The sequence below is a fragment of the Vipera ursinii genome, assembly GCF_947247035.1.
Source record: "Vipera ursinii genome assembly, chromosome: 7".
NCBI classification, from domain to species: Eukaryota; Metazoa; Chordata; class Lepidosauria; order Squamata; family Viperidae; genus Vipera; species Vipera ursinii.
The window spans coordinates 61,807,769-61,826,159 of NC_139521.1; the positions used below are offsets into that span (position 1 = coordinate 61,807,769).

Sequence of the window (18,391 nt, forward strand, 5' to 3'; positions counted from 1 at the left end):
CTGTCATTGTATATGGTAATTTTTGTGCACATGTGTTGTTAATGTCAAAGAACTAAGTTACCTTAGATCTCCGTTCTCTGTTTGACTTTCCCTAAAGTGTCAGCAAACAGAAAGTGACAACTGTTGTCATAAAAGACAAAATAAACATCACAAGAAAATTCTACGTAGAATATGTTCATGTTTGGACCATTTCCCCTCAAAGCTTGTATCTAAGTTTGTTATACGTATGAATGTAAACAAATCATTTGTCCTTGGAGTTTTTGTGTAAGCATGATGGGAGCTCCCTTTAAATGTTAAAAAAATAAAAATGATCTGAGGAAATGTATAGTTTCTTTACGTTCACTGTCCAGCAGCCCCTTCTTATCCTTCTCCAGTAATATTTTCAAGTAAATTTATGTACGGTACCTACGTGTGCAAACTTTGAAAGAAGATAAAGAAAAAAGAGAAAGCAAATCAAATGCAATATTTATTCAGTAGTTCTGAGCTCCACATAGCATAAATTAGATGAGTAGGCATCTGCTATAATACATTATATTACAAAGTAATATGCATGATCAAAATTGATAAGAAGCTCCAAACAATCCACTCCATAGTAAATAAAACCTATATTCATTTAAGTCATACTATTTTCTTTTGCTGTTTTACATGGCTCTTCTACAATATAATTTTTACTTTGATCTGTCTCCAGAAGACTTCACATGGCTTCAGATGTACACACATTTTCCTTAAGTAGAACATGAGCTGTATAACACAACTATTGCTAAGACCCATTAACTAAAATAAAAAACTCTCTTCTTCCATTACCTCTTTGAAAACATTTACATTCAGCCATAAAATATATCTAACACAAGAAACAAACGTTGATATTACTGAATTGAACCAGAGCCGTATCGGACGTACATAATGATGCTTAAATAGTTTGTTATGCATGTTTTCCAACGCAGGCATTTCTGTAACTTTCTCCATATCTTAGCACATAGCACCTTTTTCAAATAAGAGCCAGCTTCCCTGCCAGAAAAGGCACCCTACTTTTGCCTTTTTCAAGTCATTATGAATTTTCTATGCCACCTGTATCTGCATGGTGATTTTTACAGAGGATGCTGGCTTTGCAGAAGTAGAACACGTTCATCTCATTCTTAATACACTGACAGGAATTTTTTTAAAGAAAAAAATGATAAAGGCTAGACTTTCTCAAAGCTGTGTTTGTTTGTTTGTTTGTCATTTCTTTCTTTGCAAAGCATTTGGAAGAGAAAGAGGAAGAAAAGGACTCGTTCAAATTCTAGGACTTGGCGAATCATTGGACATTAAGAACACGTGCTGAAACGCCATGGTGCCAGTCACGTAATTTTGTGTATCTAGGCCCTATGATGTGGAGGGGGATCTTTTCCCTGCAGAGAGAAGTGACAGAAGAAGACAGATAAGAGGAAAGAGGTCTGCATCTCAAACCATTCTACACGACAAACCAAAGCATGCAAAATTCAGAATCAGAATTAGTAATCTGAGTTTACATTAATTGTCCTTGCACTTCTTTGCAAACTGTCGACATTTATGAGTAAGCCAATTTCTATTGCTTCTGGTTGTGAACTGACACTTGAAACAAGCAGCCAAGGCTAGAATAGAAGCTGCTGTCCTTCCATTATTAATAAAGTCACAGTTATGCAAGGTAAGTTGGGTAATGTTAATGAGGTTAGTTTATCTCAATGCAGAATCTAACTTTTTACTGAAAAAGAAGTGTATGCTATTTCTAATACTGCCAATAAACCTTGGTTCTAGAACTATTGTGTATAATTACAAGTAAAAGTGCAGATGCAAAATATTCCATAGTCCACAAATCCTACAGCATCTTACAGACCTGCTCAAACACCAGCCAGCTATAACTGAAGGAACTTACCCTGACTGAGAGAATATAGGTTTATAACTCTGTACAGTACTCAAGATCACTCTGCCTCTTCCTATATCAGGCACGTCAAACTGCCAGCCTGTGGGCCGGATGCATCATGCCGAAACCGCACCCAGCCCTATGCCGGCAATGGTGATAAAGTTGCGATATGTCACGTGACGTCGCAAGTTTGGCATGCCTGTCCTATATGATTATATGTTTTCTCTATGGTTATCTTCATGTTGTAATGTGATAAAAAGCTACCAGGAATAGTGTGCCAGAGAGGCACACCTAGCACCTTCTTTGTTGTCTTTCTGGCAGCAGACAAAAGATTTATATTTTAAATATTGATATTTTGTGTTTCTCTGAAGCTTTGTGATTCTGCTATTTTGCATATATTTTACATTTAATTATTGTTTTGATTTCAGCTTTTTTATATTGTGATCAGTGTAAGGTATCCTAGGAAAACTCAGTAATGATGAGCAAAATGCAATTTTTAATAATAAAATCTTCTAAAGGAAAATAATAAAACAAGGATACAGACTCTTACGCTTTTAAAGACTTCCACCTTGCAGTCAATAAGACCATTCTCAGTCCAAGACAGACAGAAGACACAACAACATTTCAAATATTCACAAGCTAAAGGAATCAGGATATGTTAGGAATTGCATTGACCTGCCTCACTGGTAATGTTATTTTAAAATAAAGATTCAGTAGCATTGCAATTCTTGTTAGTTTTGTCATAAAAACTTATTTTAAAATTGACATTTGGCCTATATTTCAGTAGTGAAACATATAATTCTAAATCTGCTTAGTATAACAAAAAGATAAACTTCTAAAACATTTTAAAAAATTACCTCTAAACTTCAGATTCCTTTTTACTGATGACACCATTCCATTTTTATGTAAGTATTATTAATAACTTTAGATGCCTACATAAGTATTTAATTTTATGCAAATTCCTTTTTAAAATAACCAATGTTAAATCGGCAATTTTAGACCTATCCCAATTTATTTTAAAAATAAATGCCATCCAAACAAGAACCAGAACTTTAAAATGTCCATGATTTTTGGAAAACTAAAGAATCTTGTGACATCTTAAAGACTTCTTTTAATACATCAAAGCAAATCCATGCAATATTTTTTTTAAATAAAATAAAATAAAATAATTATCTTACTTTGTCTTCTTTAGATTGTCTGATTCTGGTTCTTTCACTGCAAGAAAATAAGCCATTCATTCAGTTTCCATGAAGTTGCCATTTCTTCACTGATCCATGAAACTTTTATCCTTAATTTATGACAAGACTAATATCTAAACATCCTATTGTTTTGAATGACTTATGATGGTCTTAAACAGTGATGGCAAACCTATGACACATGCTATGTCATTTTTGGCACATGTGGTCTCTTGGCCTCTGGACATTGCATGGGAGGGTCCCTCTCACATGGGATCTGGAGCCACCCAAAATCATGCAAGAATGGGGCATGCTTTCCCACTCTTTTCAGAGACACAAGACAATTCTCCGAAGTTTCAAAGCCTCATGTGACCCGGAACTTTATTTTATTTATTTTATTTATTAATGGGATTTATATCCCGCCCTATCTCCCGAGGGACTCAGGGCGGCTAACAACAACAAAACTTAAAGGTCTCTGTACAGTAAATTAAAAATAAAAATTTGAAATAAATTAAAATAAATTAAAGAATAGAGTTAGAATTGTAAATATAATTAAAATCCCTGTCAGTCTAGGTCAGCCAGGTGGAAAAGGAGTGTTTTGAGCCCGCGGCGAAAGGACTGGAGATCTTGGGCCATCCAAAGCTCAGGGGGGAGCTGGTTCCACAGGGCTGGCGCTCCCACAGAGAAGGCTCTTCCCCTGGGGGTCGCAAGCCGACATTGTCTAGCTGACGGTACCCTGAGGAGGCCTTCTCTGTGTGAGCGTACTGGGCAATGGGAATTAATTCCCGGCAGCAGATGGTCCTGCAAGTATCCCGGGCCTAAGCCATGTAGGGCTTTAAAGGTAAGAACCAGCACCTTAATCTCACCCGGAGGGCAACCGGTAGCCAATGCAGCTCACGCAGGAGGGGTTTAATATGGGAGTATCGGGGTGCTCCCATCACTACCCGTGCAGCTGCACTCTGCACCAGTTGAAGCCTCCAGGTGGTCTTCAAGGGCAGCCCCATGTAGAGGGCATTACAGTAGTCTATACGGGAGGTAACGAGTGCGTGGGTGACTGTACGTAGGGCATCTCGGTCTAGAAAGGAACTGCCACAGGTAGGCATTTTTTTCTGAGAGACAAACTGAAAAATATTTACAATTACATATTTATTTGTTTATTTAATGTGCCACACACCTCACTATCCAAAGCGAATCTTTATTATGAATTATTTCTCTTTAGTCTGTATGTGACACACCAAAATTGGGCATTTTTTGAATTTCTGACACACTGGACCCAAGGGGTTCACCATTCCTGCTCTAAAAGGTACATATGTAAAATACCCTGCCCACAATTTAAATTGCTACTTAAAAATTCTGTGAATTTTTATAATTTTTATAATCCATCAGTATTTATTGCATTCAGCAAACAAACCACTTAGTAAACATATTGCAAAGTGCTGTTAAAATTTTTCCCACTTTCAAAGTATTGGCTCTGTAGTTCATGAAAAGAACTTAAGTTCAAAGGGTCACAGAATTAATTTCTCACATATTTATTACTGTTTTGTTCTTTACCATTCAAACCTGGCCAAATATACAATGCTGCTATATTTCATTACTAATTCCTTTTAATTAAAAAGTAAAAATACCACTTTTAGGTTTATATTTATGCAGCATTAATGATAAAGGGTGAGAATATGAATGAATTAATGAATTCTTTTTTTTCTGGAGGATTCTCAAAGCTGAATTATTACTCTTCATGCATTTGTTTTTTCAAAAATCTTAATCATGTGGAAATAGGCTGAATTAAATTTTAAAGTAAGAAAAATAAGAAAGTGAAGAAATCAACAGATTTGTCTAACCCTGGCAAAAAGTCAACCTAGATATTTAATTTTTACTGGAAAAAAACAAAGTAAAATGCATATATATATAAATATGTTATGAGTCATCAGTTCTATATTATTATACCGACTAGTTATTACTCTGTAGTCCTTGGTGCTCTTTGAGCTTGGTTATTTGCTTGCAGATGTTTCATTATTCAACTGGACAACATGATGAGGATGTTACTGTGAGACTAGGCCAAAGCCACCATTCCTAAATGTGACCACAGCATGTAACCAGGGTGGACAAAAGTTAGGAAAAACTCCCTCAGGGAAAGGAACAAAGCAGTGGTGGGATTCAAATAGGTGAACAACCGGTTCTCTGTGTGGATGCCACTTCCGGAAGTTCATTCTGGGCCTGGGCCACAAAAAATTAGCTACTGGTTCTGCCGAAGTGGTACGAAGCGGCTGAATCCCACCACTGGAACCAAGTCATTAAGGAACAAAAGGACAAAAGTTGGTTTGAGCACAGGGCAAGCCCCTCCCCAAGTCTCACCAATAAAGGAGTTGGGCCTGCATGGAAAGTCCCTCCTCATAAACTCTAGTCTAGGGGATAAAAAGAGGTCCTGAAATCTGCCCAGTCTACCTGAGTCTTTTTTTTTTTTGGATCCCAGACTTGGTGGCTTCCATCCCTCTGGGTAGTACGTGGCAGCCTAATAGTGGATGCTGGGTAAGGGCGGATGAGAGAGAAAGCGTGTGTAAGAGCAAAAATATATCAGTAAAAGTTTGCTGTTATTATAAAATCACTGGGTGTATTTGGGCTTCAGTGTTTGTGCCTCAGTGTTCAGTTGATTTGGGATTGAGTGGGGCAGTTTTCCAGGCCTGTGAGTATGTGAGTGAGTGATCATAAGCTGAACCTGAAAGCACAGTTGTGTAACATTACTTAGTTGGGTAATGAAACACCTGCAAGCAAATGACCAAGTTAAAAGAGCACCAAGGACTACGTAGTTTAACCCTGATCTATAGATATTCTCTTCTTTAGATACTTACTACGTTCAGTGCCTGTAATCTGTTGAAGGATCCGGAAAGAACGTGACTGAGTAGTTCCAGTCCTTGGGTGCCAGTCCTCAGTATCTTCAATCAGTCTCTTCTTGCTGTTGTTGCTATGAACCGGTGGATGGAAAAACTCTGTATTTCTGTACACGACGTGTTTCCGTGGTGGACTAATACAATGAATAAGGGCAATAAAACTTGATGAGTTACATTGACAAAGGCCAAAATCCTAAGTATATATATTTAATATAGATCTTGCTGAAGATTGCTTCCTTCAGGTTAGATAAAAAAATTAAAGTGCATGGCATCCAGGTTTCAGCTGTTTCTTTTTAAAGAAACATAAGCTGCAATCAATATCTACATCAGAACCTGCATGAATAGAAGCTAATAATTCATAGAATCCTTCATTTAATTCAGTGAACAGTTCTTAATAAGACAGCACATGGCTGCATCTCCTTGTATGGGGCTCTAGGAAAAACAAAACATATTACATTTTCCACAGAAAAATATTATACAGCAATGTTTTTCTCTTTTTTTAATCCCTTGCTATATCTATTCTAAAATATAGTTTACTACATTAATTGTGATAAATTTAAAAATATTATGAAGTCGATCAACTGTTAAAATGGCTAACTTGCATTGTTGAACTGTACTGAGATTATGCGATGCTACATGTATGAATTTGGGTGGAAATTTCTTAAATACAAAACAATTGGTAAGCTTTTGTCTTATAGCAAGACAACGAAAAAGACAAGAAGGAAGGAAGGAAGGAAGGAAGGAAGGAAGGAAGGAAGGAAGGAAGGAAGGAAGGAAGGAAGGAAGGAAGGATTCTATTACCACTGTTTAGTATAGAAGAATAAGGAGAGAAAGGCAATAGTTAAATTGGTAGAAAGGATAACCTAAGTAGAATTTGGAATGGTACAAAAATTAGTTATGGATATGCAGAACAATTTCAGGCAAACTGTAAACTATCAAAACTTGCTCCCTCTTTCCACACCCACCCAGATCAAAAATACAGACCATGGTTAAAAACTGCACATAATATTGAACATCAAAAAGGCACGTGGCTATTACCGTTTAGGTGGGTTTTTCCTTTTATCATATTGGAAAGAGCAAGGGGAACAGAATACAAGACAGTCCAGCATAAGGAGAAGAACAGAAAGACAAAAGAATTAGAAGCATTAAGTTTAACTGCTGTTACTCTTGACAAGTCACCAAATAAAATAATTTAATAATAACTTTATTCTCCCAAGGAAGAAACTGCATTGGCTTATTTGAGCCTCATTTTACCCTCTCAATTTCCCCATTTAAGCTTGGCACAAAGCTGAGGGGCTGCTTTTTATTTAGAAGAATGGCCAAGCTCCCAACCTGTCAGGTGAGCTTATACAGCTAAGAAAAACAATCATACGCATCTAGCCAATTTCTCCTGAAGCAAAAGCACCCCATTCTGTTTGATACTATTGGGCATATTTGGTATTTTTTTTCTCTTCCAAATGTGGGATACTTTGCAGTTACTTTTGAATAAGCAAAGGTTCTCCACTATAAACTACAGTCTTCCTGGGCAACTTCACAGACGCCATCAACTCAACTTTACTGAGGAGATAAGGCTACTTATTGCAACCCACACTGTGACTGGCCCTTTTTTGCAATACCTGAACAGGATTATAGAATCTCGTATAAACAGATCACAAAGGTCATCTAAAAATCCAGGTGACTTTTCCATCTCTGCTTAATAATTTCTATTGCGCAGAAACTCATCATGTTCGCCCTGGAGCACCTCTTGCTATTCAGATCTTTCGTCTGACATTTAGCATCAAACTATTTCCTAAACTTTCTTATACTGTGCTTCTATTTTAAGAGTGAATTCAGTAATTCACTGTATACATTTACTTCTCTTTGTCATGTTTTCATCATACACTAAAAAAGTAATTACAGTAGTGCTTTGGTACTCAACTGCTTTGAAACTTAGCAAATTTGGTACTCAACACATTTTGATGTGAAAATTTTGTTCCAGTATTCATTCTTCGTTTGGTACTAAATGCACAGGCTATAACTTATCGGTGTCGACTGCCTTGTGACTCACTACATTATTCCTTATGGGAATTTTTTTTTTGGTACTCATCATTTTTGGTACTCATCGCGCTTCCTGGTACCAATTAATGATGACTACCAAGGTACCACTATACTAAATGTAGACTAAAATTCTCCATATAAAATACTGGACAGAAAGAAGGAGAAAGGATATACTTTTCAGATTCAACCTTTCCCAATGTAATATCTTTCTCAATTCTACTACTGTACTAAAATGTCAACTATTCTGATCATTCCTAGGAATACACCCCAAAGAGGGATGATGGATGGCCATTGTAGTTCAAGACATCAGGAGAACAATGACTGGAAAAAGTTAATTTACTGCATAGTTTTAAAATTCTTTTACCAAAACAAAAAGTATTGTAACAGTCCCCAAATTAGAGAAAATGGAAGTTAATTCAAAAAGGCTACCTACAGAATACAGCAATTATTTTATATACACTGTAGCTCAAACATTAAGAGAGTGATTAGTAGAGTACTTACACCTCATCAGGGTTACTGAAGGAATGAGGGACAGAAAAGACACAAACAATGGATTCGATTCCAGGATGTTCAAGTACAGATAAGGAATAACATAGAAAATGGGAGCAAAAAGAGTTAATAAAAGTTAATTGTAATATTAAAGCCAGATAGGAAAAAATAGTTTCATTTAGTCATGAATATGAGATAAAGCTAAGAGAATTTCCAACTGGTATTTCTAGAATAATTTCTTGCTGACTTTTACCAGCAGCTACCCCACCATGCCACAAGGTGGTGGCACAAGTTAAGGTAAAGTCATAGCAAATTTATTTCTTCCCTAAGTCAATGGGAGAACAGGGAAGAGGCAAGAAAGAGGCTGAAAAATCCTTGAATTAAATTTAATTCCAATAAATGTCTTCATTTTTAAGGAAATTTGACTATCTTGATAGAAAAAAATCACCCATTTTAATGTCTAATCGCAGACATTAAAAAGAGACTTATGCGCTGTTATTATCTCTACTGTTTGCCAGTTACTCAAGACAAAATTTAATATTGTAAAAAAAACCACACACCAGTGAAAATGCAAACAATGTATGTTGCTTTAACTTCAAAAGCCAAGGCTCTATTTTGCAGAAATTTAATTCTGGGACAGCCACACATGCCAAAGCACAAAGCACAACTCCATGATAATGGAGTGAATACTAACTTTGTCACTGTTGTAATCTGTAAAGGGAGTGAAAAAATCAATATGTTTATTATAGTAACTTCCCTATTGTTCTACTTTATCATACCCAAACATGTAAGTTCACTTGTTTTCATACATTTCAAACCAATATAAATAATCTATTTTATCACTTGATTAGCCCCAGGGAGCCATCTAATTACCATGCGTGAACTAAGAACACAATTCAAAACAAAATCACATGCAGGCACGTAAAAAGCAAACCATTTCTGAAATTTGGCAACCTTAAGTTGTGTGGACTCTTACCTCCCAGAATTCCCCAGTCAGCAGCCAAGAGTTGAAGTTCACACACATCTTAAAGTTGCCAAGTTTTGGAAACACTGGATTAGCCATTCACTGCCTCATAGCAGAAACTCCTTTTAAGATGTGACTTTACATCATTATCTAGCTAGCTCCCTCTTGGAGTATCTATTCTTCTTCAGTTCGACATGTATGTCAATTTTAAATTTATAAACTGCCAAAATTCAAGGAACACACTATTTTAAGGCAGATTTATAGGAAGTATGATAGATTAGTCATTTTACTTCATTTATTGATTACACAGTGGCTGATTTGCACAAGATACTAAAACATTTGCTTCTCCACTTTGGCCGAAGAATGTTAATCCATCCACTAGGTGTCGTATGCTGCTACTACTCAATTACTTTTGATATCAATGAAGTGGAAATAGCTGTTTCTATCTCTTTACACAAACATGAAAAATCCTAATATGATTAATTATATTCATCTGCCGACTTTAAATATAATTCTTGATTAAGAGATGCAGTCACGCACTTAGAAATTAATATCTTTGGTAAAAAATAAAGCATTTGTAATCATACATATTGCTCTACAAAAACCACTGTATTTTCAGAAATATGGAGAACGCATGTTGTACATGCTTAAGTTGCTGATTGGACCAAGATGGTGTTAAGGTGGTGGACCAAGGTTCTATCTCTTCCTTCGCTACAGAAACTTACTAAGTGACTTTGGTTCAAGTTACACCTCAGTCTCAATCAGCTTCAGACTCTGTGACAAGTGGCTACTGGTATCTTTTCTAGAAAAACTAGACAAAGCACTGCATTGCATAAATATGCAAACTCAACAATATTGGACAAAAGCTACAACATCATCTGTATTTTGCTAAAATTTAAATCAGCTGGATTCAAGGCAAGTATTCCAAACTTTCAGGACTGCTGAGTCATTATAATACATTTTTGTTCAAAGCTGATGTAGCATAACGTTTAAGTAGATGCACTTAAAGTGCCAATTCAACCATGAGTTTCCCTAGATGATTGCTATCAGGTATATTGGGTAACATCAATGCTTGGGTCAAAAAGACTGGAAAAGGAACTATAAAACAGAGAATATATTAAAAAAAACTAGAATTATTAAATACAAACATAGTCCAATTCTTTATAATTCTCTGTATATTTGTTGTTGCTGTTGTTAGTTGCGAAGTCGTGACCGACCCATCGTGACCCTATGGACAATGTTCCTCCAGGCCTTCCTGTCCTCTACCATCTTCTGGAGTCCATTTAAGCTCACGCCTACTGCTTCAGCGACTCCAGCCAGCCACCTCATTCTCTGTCGTCCCCTTCTTCTCTTGCCCTCAATCTTTCCCAGCATTAGGCTCTTCTCCAGTGAGTCCTTCCTTCTCATTAGGTGGCCAAAGTATTTGAGTTTTAGCTTTAGGATCTGGCCTTCTAAAGAGCAGTCAGGGTTGATCTCCTCTAGGACTGACCGGTTTGATCGCCTTGCAGTCCAAGGGACTCGCAGGAGTCAAAGGCCTCCATTCTTTGGTGTTCAGTCTTTCTTATGGTCCAACTTTCACTGCCATACATTACAACTGGAAAGACCATAGCCTTGACTATATGCACTTTTGTTGACAGGGTGATGTCTCTGCTTTTTAGTGTACTGTCTAGATTTGCCATGGCTTTCCTCCCCAGGAGCAAGCGTCTTTTAATTTCTTGGCTACAGTCCCCATCTGCGGTGATCTTGGAGCCCAGGAAAATACAATCTGTCACTACCTCCATTTCTTCCCCAAATATTTGCCAGGAATTGAGAGGGCCAGATGTCATGATCTTGGTTTTCTTAATGTTAAGTTTCAATCTTAATGTTAAGTTTCAATCTTTATATTTACCCTAAGGCAAGTCCTTTGATTTTTCAATAGGCTTGTACCTCTATGCATAATTTTTTTTGCCAGGCTTAATAATTGCAAATAATTATATGCATGTTCAATATGCATATTGTTTTAAAAGTCTGCTTTTTCCTTATAATACAAACCTTTATTTAGCATTGGATTTCATGTTAAGTTTATGAGAATACTTCATTCAAGGATGCCAAGGCCACTGGTCTTTCCATTTTATATGCTGACAAATGAACTACTCCTTTCTCTGAATTAATTTCTAATCTGTGCAAGTAATTTCTTAAGACCTTAGGTAAGGCCTTTTTAATTGCTAAGGTTTAATCTTAAACTACATTGCTTGAATAGATATAGTGCTACCATCTATGCCTGTTTCAGTAAACAGATTGTATTACTAAGCTCTAAATATATTTGTAAAAAAGGGCAGTACAACATCTTACTGTTTAATCAGCACTAGATGTTTCATGTGTAAGCAAGTTCTTCTTACACAAATAACTGCACAAGCATCATTTGAAACCATATTTTCAGATTTTGCATCTTGTCAGGACACCTCAGTCAGTTTTAAAGAACAGAGCTAACACTTGGGTTGATCCCACCAGTTTCATTTATTATGAAACTTAAAAGCTTTTAAGAAAAACAAAACATCATATAGTTCAACAACTTGGTTCAAAAAAGGCTTCAATTCAAAACACTGATAAACCAACAAACTTATAAAATGGAAATAGGATTACAGATCTAAATGTCTGGGCTAATTGTAGGACTCCTTTATAGACACAGTTGGCAAAAAAGCTCTTTCATAGCAGGATTTCATAGAGTAATAGAACAATTGCATACATTAACTGTAAAGAAAATTGTTTGTAATTACAGTGGGTGACTGGATCTTGCCCGGGGGGGGGGGAGAGTTTGCTTGTCTTCTTAGTACAAAATTATTTTAGTTGTTATAAATTATTTTTGAATGCTAATGAATGCAGCTGAATGGCATGGCTATGCTTTAGATTTGCAAAAGCCCTTGTGCCAGGGTGCCCGAATCATTGCCAAGATATATTTATATGTACTGAGAGATTTGTCAGGAATTCATCCCCTCTATTTTAGATAGCATGGCTGCATACAACATTATGTCCTTAAAGCTAGTAACAATAGCGATGCCCTCTACGTAAAATAATATGTGTGCCACTTTTACATAATAGGTATTTTACTGAAAAAAATGTGCTGTCGGAAGAAAAAAAAATGAACAAAGGTCAATTGCTTCAACAATCCATAATAGGGGTGTCAAACTGCCGGCCCACAGGCCAGACACATCATCAGGAAACCGCACCCGTCCCATTGCCGGCAATGGAGAAATAGCTCAGATACATCGCGCGACATCACGAATTTGACATGTCTGATCTATAACTTAAGACCTATACACATTGCTTAGGGCAGGGGTAGGCAACCTTGGCTCTTTTTACGACTCGTGGACTTCAACTCCCAGGAACTGGCTCAGGAATTCTGGGAGTTGAGGTCCACGAGTCATAAAAGAGCCAAGGTTGCCTACCCCTGGATTAGGGGAACCAATATGAATAAGCAAATTGGAACATGATGTATTATTTGATAGTCCTTTCGGTGAATCACGTTCTTTTAGATCTATGCCTAAGTAACTTTGAAACCATTTTTTTAGCCTTGGTTTCCCACACCATTTTTTCTTTTTCTTTTTGATTTCTGCCTATCTTATATTACCAGTGCTGATCTTTTTATAGTCATGGAATAGAGCCACAGTATTAGATGTGGTTAAGCCTGATTCTGATCCACTCTTATAATAGTTATTAAAACTGACAAGGGTTTCACAAGCTCATACTCTTACTTTGATTTTCTGTATCTCTTCCCATCGACAGAACTACAGTCTTTGGGGATTCATACTTGACAATCAGCTATATAAATTACAGAATCATAAACTTCTTTTTTTTTTAGTAGAATGTACTCAGTGAGAGAGAGAAGGAAAATAAAACTATGGGAAACTAAAACATGAATTGAGAAATTGAGCTTTTCTCCTATCATCTTGCTTTCCTCAAAATGAAATATGATTATTCTCAATACATACTGTAACTGTCTCTTCAGATTCCCATTCCTGGTTTAATGGCTTCTCACAATTACAAATGACTTTGACTGTAATTGAGCCTGGAATTACTATTGTAAACCATGACGGTTGTTAAGCAGGTCATCATGTGACCAATCTGATTTTACAATATTTTTGTGGTGGTCGTTAAGTGAATCACCATAGTTAAGTGAATACAGAGTCATTAAGTGAACCCACTGTCTGCCATGGGCATTTTTGCCAGAAATTGAAAGTAGCAATAGCATTTAGCAATACCATCAGCATTTCTGCGGTATTCTTGTTGCAATACATCATGCATTTATATAGGTTTAGTGGAAAAAAAACTACCTAATTATTTTCTCTATACTTAGCAATAGCAATATTACTTATGAATTAAATACCTCTTCACAATGCTTTACAGCCTTCTCTAAGTGGTTCACAGAGTCAGCATATTGCCCCCAACAATCTGGGCCCTCATTTTACTAACCTGGCAAGGATGGAAGGCTATGTCAACCGTGAGCCGGTGAGAATTGAACTGCCAGCAGCCAGCAAAATTATCCAATACTGCATTCTAACCACTGTTTATACATATATTGTAAGTATAATTATGCCTGGGATTCGTATTTTTAAAATTATTAAGAATAAAAATATACTATATATATATATGTACTACTAGTCATATATATATATATATATATATATATATATATATATATATATATATATATATATATATATATATATATAGCGCAACGTTTCGACGGAATCCCATCCGTCATCAGGCTGGTGGCTCCAGCTTCCCTCTTCTGGGAGAAGCATGTGGCTGTTTGTTCCTCTTTTTTAAACTGCCAGAGGGGGTGTGTTCTGTGGGTGGAGGTGTGCTCTGATTGGGTGGGGGACAAGTGTGTTCTGATTGGGTGGGAGTGTGTTTTGAATGATGGGTGTGTTCTGATTGGGTGGGGGGTGTGTTCTGAGTGGATGGGCTGGTCTCAGCTGCCAGCCCCAGACCTGAGCTGATGAGTTGTGCTGCTTTTGTTCGGCTTCAATTATACCTTCAATTCTACGTGGGCCGCACCGCCTCCAGGCACCGGGACATCATGTCAAGGGCATCACTGGGTTGGCTCAGGGTGGAGATGAATAACTAGGTATCATCCGCATATTGGTGATACCTCACCCCAAAGCCACGGATGATCTCACCCAGCGGCTTCATATAGATGTTAAACAGGGGGGGGAGAGAACCGACCCCTGAGGCACTCCACAAGTGAGGGGCCTCGGGGTAGATCTTTGTCCCCCTGCCAATACAAACTGCGAGTGGCCCAAGAGGTAGGAGGAGAACCACCATAAAACAGTGCCTCCCACTCCCAAGCCCTTGAGCCGTCGCAGCAAGATACCCTGATCGATGGTATCAAAAGCCGCTGAGAGGTCAAGTAGGACCAGGACAGAGGAACAACCCCTGTCCCGGGCCCACCAGAGATCATCTACTAGTGCGATCAATGCCGTTTCCGTGCTGTAACCGGGTTTGAAACTGGACTGGTACGGGCCCAGATAGTCCACTTCCTCCAGGAATTGTGGGGACTGACACACCACTTTGCTACAAAGCGAAGGCTGGAGACAGGACGGTAGTTGTTCAAGGAGGATGGGTCCAGAGCAGGCTTTTTGAGGAGGGGCCTCACCACCGCCTCTTTCAAGGCAGAGGGGAAGACACCCTCTGTCAAAGAAGCATTGACCACTGCCTGGAGCCAGCCCCCTGTCACATCCCGGGCGGCTGAAATCAGCCAGGAGGGACATGGGTCCAGTAAACAAGTGGTAGCACTCAGTTTACGCATAATCCTGTCCACATTATCCAGAGTCACAGGGTCAAACTCACCCCAACTGGTATCATCAAGACCTGCCCCCTCCACTCTGCTGGACTCCGCCCAGTCAGAGTCCAAGCTAGTCCAGATCTGAGCGATTTTGTCCTGCAGATACTGTACAAATTCCTCAGCCCTACCCTGCAAGGGGTCATCCCTCGGTCCCTGGTTAAACAGGGAGCGGGTCACTCTATTGTTGGTGATGTAAATCAAGAACCATAATATAATTGCAAATTTAAAAAGAAAATGGAAATTGCAGAAGAACAAAAACTGTAGGGGAAAGTCATTAAGTAGAGAAAAAGCCCTGAATTAAAATAAAGGATGAAAAGACAAAAACTGTGTGGAATATAGACAGAAAATGCTTGGTTGGAAAGGTAAAAAGGACCATTTTCCACAACAGGTGAACCTCTTTTTTCTCTTGTAAAATCAAAACAACACAATAGCCTGCAGCTTTGCTGTGCATTTAAATCTTCAATAGTCATTCTTATTTTGCTGTGAACCCTTGAAAATTTTAATTTGGCATTTACCATCGCCAGCAGAGAACACACTCATCAATTTATAAACCTGATTTATAAAAGCAAATAAATTTCTGATATATATATCTGCCCAGATCGCACTTTATAAACCTGACTTTTTTACATTTATAATTTCAGATAGAAAGAGCAATCAATGAATTACTGAGGAAGTACTTTTTGAGATCTTTAAAACAGGAAGAAGAAAAAAAAACTGCCCTAAAACTACCTACCCATTTTGCTGTTTACTGTCACCCTGGTTCTCTCTGGATTCACTTCGCTGCCCCTCTGTCAACTCTGGAGACCTTTCGTTGAACGGTGCATTGTGTGGAGATTGCCATGGGGTATTAACAGTAGGCTTTGTAGCACTCAACATAGGGCTACGCTGGTCAGCATTAGTTTTGACATTAGCATGCGCTCCTGAGGCAGTGAACGGGGGAGGTGTGACAGTGGCCAGAGGTGTAGGGGAAGCATGTAATGGAAGACTGGTGCTGGCTGGCGTGAAGGCAGATGATGGTGATGGGATGGAAGTGACCTTGGAGGAGGACACAGCTCCAAAGGGCCTGGGGGCCTTATTGAAGGCCATGTTGGTTGTGGATGAAACTTTGGGCACAGCTGGAGATGCAATGGGCACAGGCTTAACTAGGTCCTTAGGCTCTACCTAGGTGAAATAAAAACAGAAAAATACACAAGAAAGCCACACACGTGCACACACACACATGCAAAATGTACATCCATGACATCTGCAGCGGTTTTATTGTGAAACATCCATTGATGACTGACTGGTTGCAAGTACACAACTTTGTGCCCTAAAGCACTGTCAACATCACACAGCATGCGTCATTGGGGGGGAAAAACATGCGTGAGCTGGTAGCCTTAGATTTACTTTAGGCAAAAACTTCACTATAAACTGGGTCCAACAGTTAGGACACAAGTGCAGTCCTCCAGTGGGTTACAGGTAATCAGTGAAAGACAGAATCCTCATAGTAAGATTTTACTTACTAAAGGATTATGTGTCTCAGATAGGTCTATAGTGGAACAATGCCCCTCCTTTCCAGTGACAAATGACAGGGGTTTTGTTTTAGAAGTTAGTTTCAAAAGTGGTTTGAGGTCATGTAGAACTCTCACACCAGAGAAAAAAATATTTACAAGTTCTATTGCACATGACCAGACTCTGGGAGTTCCTAATCTTACCTTCCCTCATTTAAAAGCTATTGCTATCTTAGCTTAACTTAAAGGCAAACTCACATATTTTGTTTGAAAAGGGATATCTTTGCTGCAAAATATCATAAGTGTGTCTTCTTTTACTCAGTTCATTTTTCTACAATAGCCATCAGACCTGCTGTACATGAATTTTATCTGTAATGTAGCTAAGCAAATCAACAGGCACCTATTAGATATCATGTTCTACTAAAGAAAGCAAATCTTTCTGCATCTTTACAGACTCCTCTGAGTAACTGTATCATACCTTTTGAGATCTGGCAGGAAAAGTTTTACTTTAAGCTACCTTTTTATAAAAGGTAAAGGTAAGGATTTTCTGTCCAGTTGAGTCCAACTCTAGGGATGGTGCTCATCTCTGTTTCTTAGCTGAAGGAGCCAGTGGGGTCCTTCCGTAGTCCTTCTGTGGTCATGTGGTCAGCATGATTATATGCTGAAGTGCACGGAGTGCTATTACCTTCCTACAGAAGTGGTACCTATTTTTCTAATTTCATAAAGCTACTAATAAAGTTGCTTGTAATCAGTAACTCTTAGAATTTTAGGAAATGAACAGGCCTTTTAAGAACATGGTTGATCTCTACCATGTAGCAGTATTTTGTTAACTTTATCTAGGCTTGGAAGCTAAACTGGATTGGATTAGTTTCAAACTTGGATGGAGAATGATTAGGAAATTCCAGGATGGTAGACTGGATTAGAAAGGAGGGGAAAATACACTGGAATGGGAAGGTTGTACAAATCACTTCTTTACTATTACCCAAAAAAGCTGTGGAAGGGTGACCGTGAAATCTCCAGGAGTTGAATTCAACTCAAAGAAAAGTCCGTAAGAACCACAACAGATATTTCCCATGTTAGTCCTTGTTTTTGAAACCTAACCACAGCTTTTAAAAAAAAATATTGGTTGCTTATTACCCAATATAAATTTGGCCAATTCCAAAACAGCTGCAGTAAGGAGGACTTTCAAAGCCCAAAAATCACACCTTTTAGATAAAGAAAATAGCATATTTCAAGGATTTCAAAATAGCACGTTTCAAGTATGTCCAAATGAATGAAATGGACATACAATAGAACCATGTTGCATTGGAAGAGCTTTTCAGATCAACACATCAAGAGATGTGAAAGAATAAATGGACCACAATAGGATTCCCCTCTACTTAGGAGCTGGGGAAGAAACCCTTACCTGCTGCACAGGAATTGGATCTGGCTTTGGAGCTGCAGGTGCTCTGAAAGAGAAAAGGAAATAAATTATATGGCTTCTAAAGCAATTTATCCCACAATCCCATATGGTCCATTGCAATTTAGCTTCTAAATCACAATGCAGATAACGTTAAACACTTTTTGAGGTGCCATTGACTTAATCCATGCTTAATAATTCAACAGTGCTAATCAGTGGGACTTGTCAGTATAGCCAAACTTACATCAG

At 38.0% G+C, this 18,391-nt stretch overlaps 1 protein-coding gene across 4 annotated transcripts in view; it reads right to left on the bottom strand.

Moving 5' to 3' along the window:
- PDLIM5 (PDZ and LIM domain 5) overlaps positions 1 to 18,391 on the bottom strand; it is a 140,415-nt gene that overhangs the window by 55,961 nt on the left and 66,063 nt on the right. For 3 of the 4 annotated variants that reach the window (XM_083367833.1, XM_083367834.1, XM_083367835.1), the window contains exons 4-9: positions 18,149 to 18,191; positions 15,987 to 16,414; positions 8,478 to 8,492; positions 6,978 to 6,995; positions 5,901 to 6,073; positions 3,058 to 3,094 (exon numbers count right to left, since the gene is read on the bottom strand). In XM_083367833.1, the coding sequence (XP_083223959.1) occupies positions 3,058 to 3,094; positions 5,901 to 6,073; positions 6,978 to 6,995; positions 8,478 to 8,492; positions 15,987 to 16,414; positions 18,149 to 18,191 (714 nt within the window). The remainder of the gene's footprint in view (positions 1 to 3,057; positions 3,095 to 5,900; positions 6,074 to 6,977; positions 6,996 to 8,477; positions 8,493 to 15,986; positions 16,415 to 18,148; positions 18,192 to 18,391) is intronic. The other variant, XM_083367836.1, reaches the window with a different exon arrangement.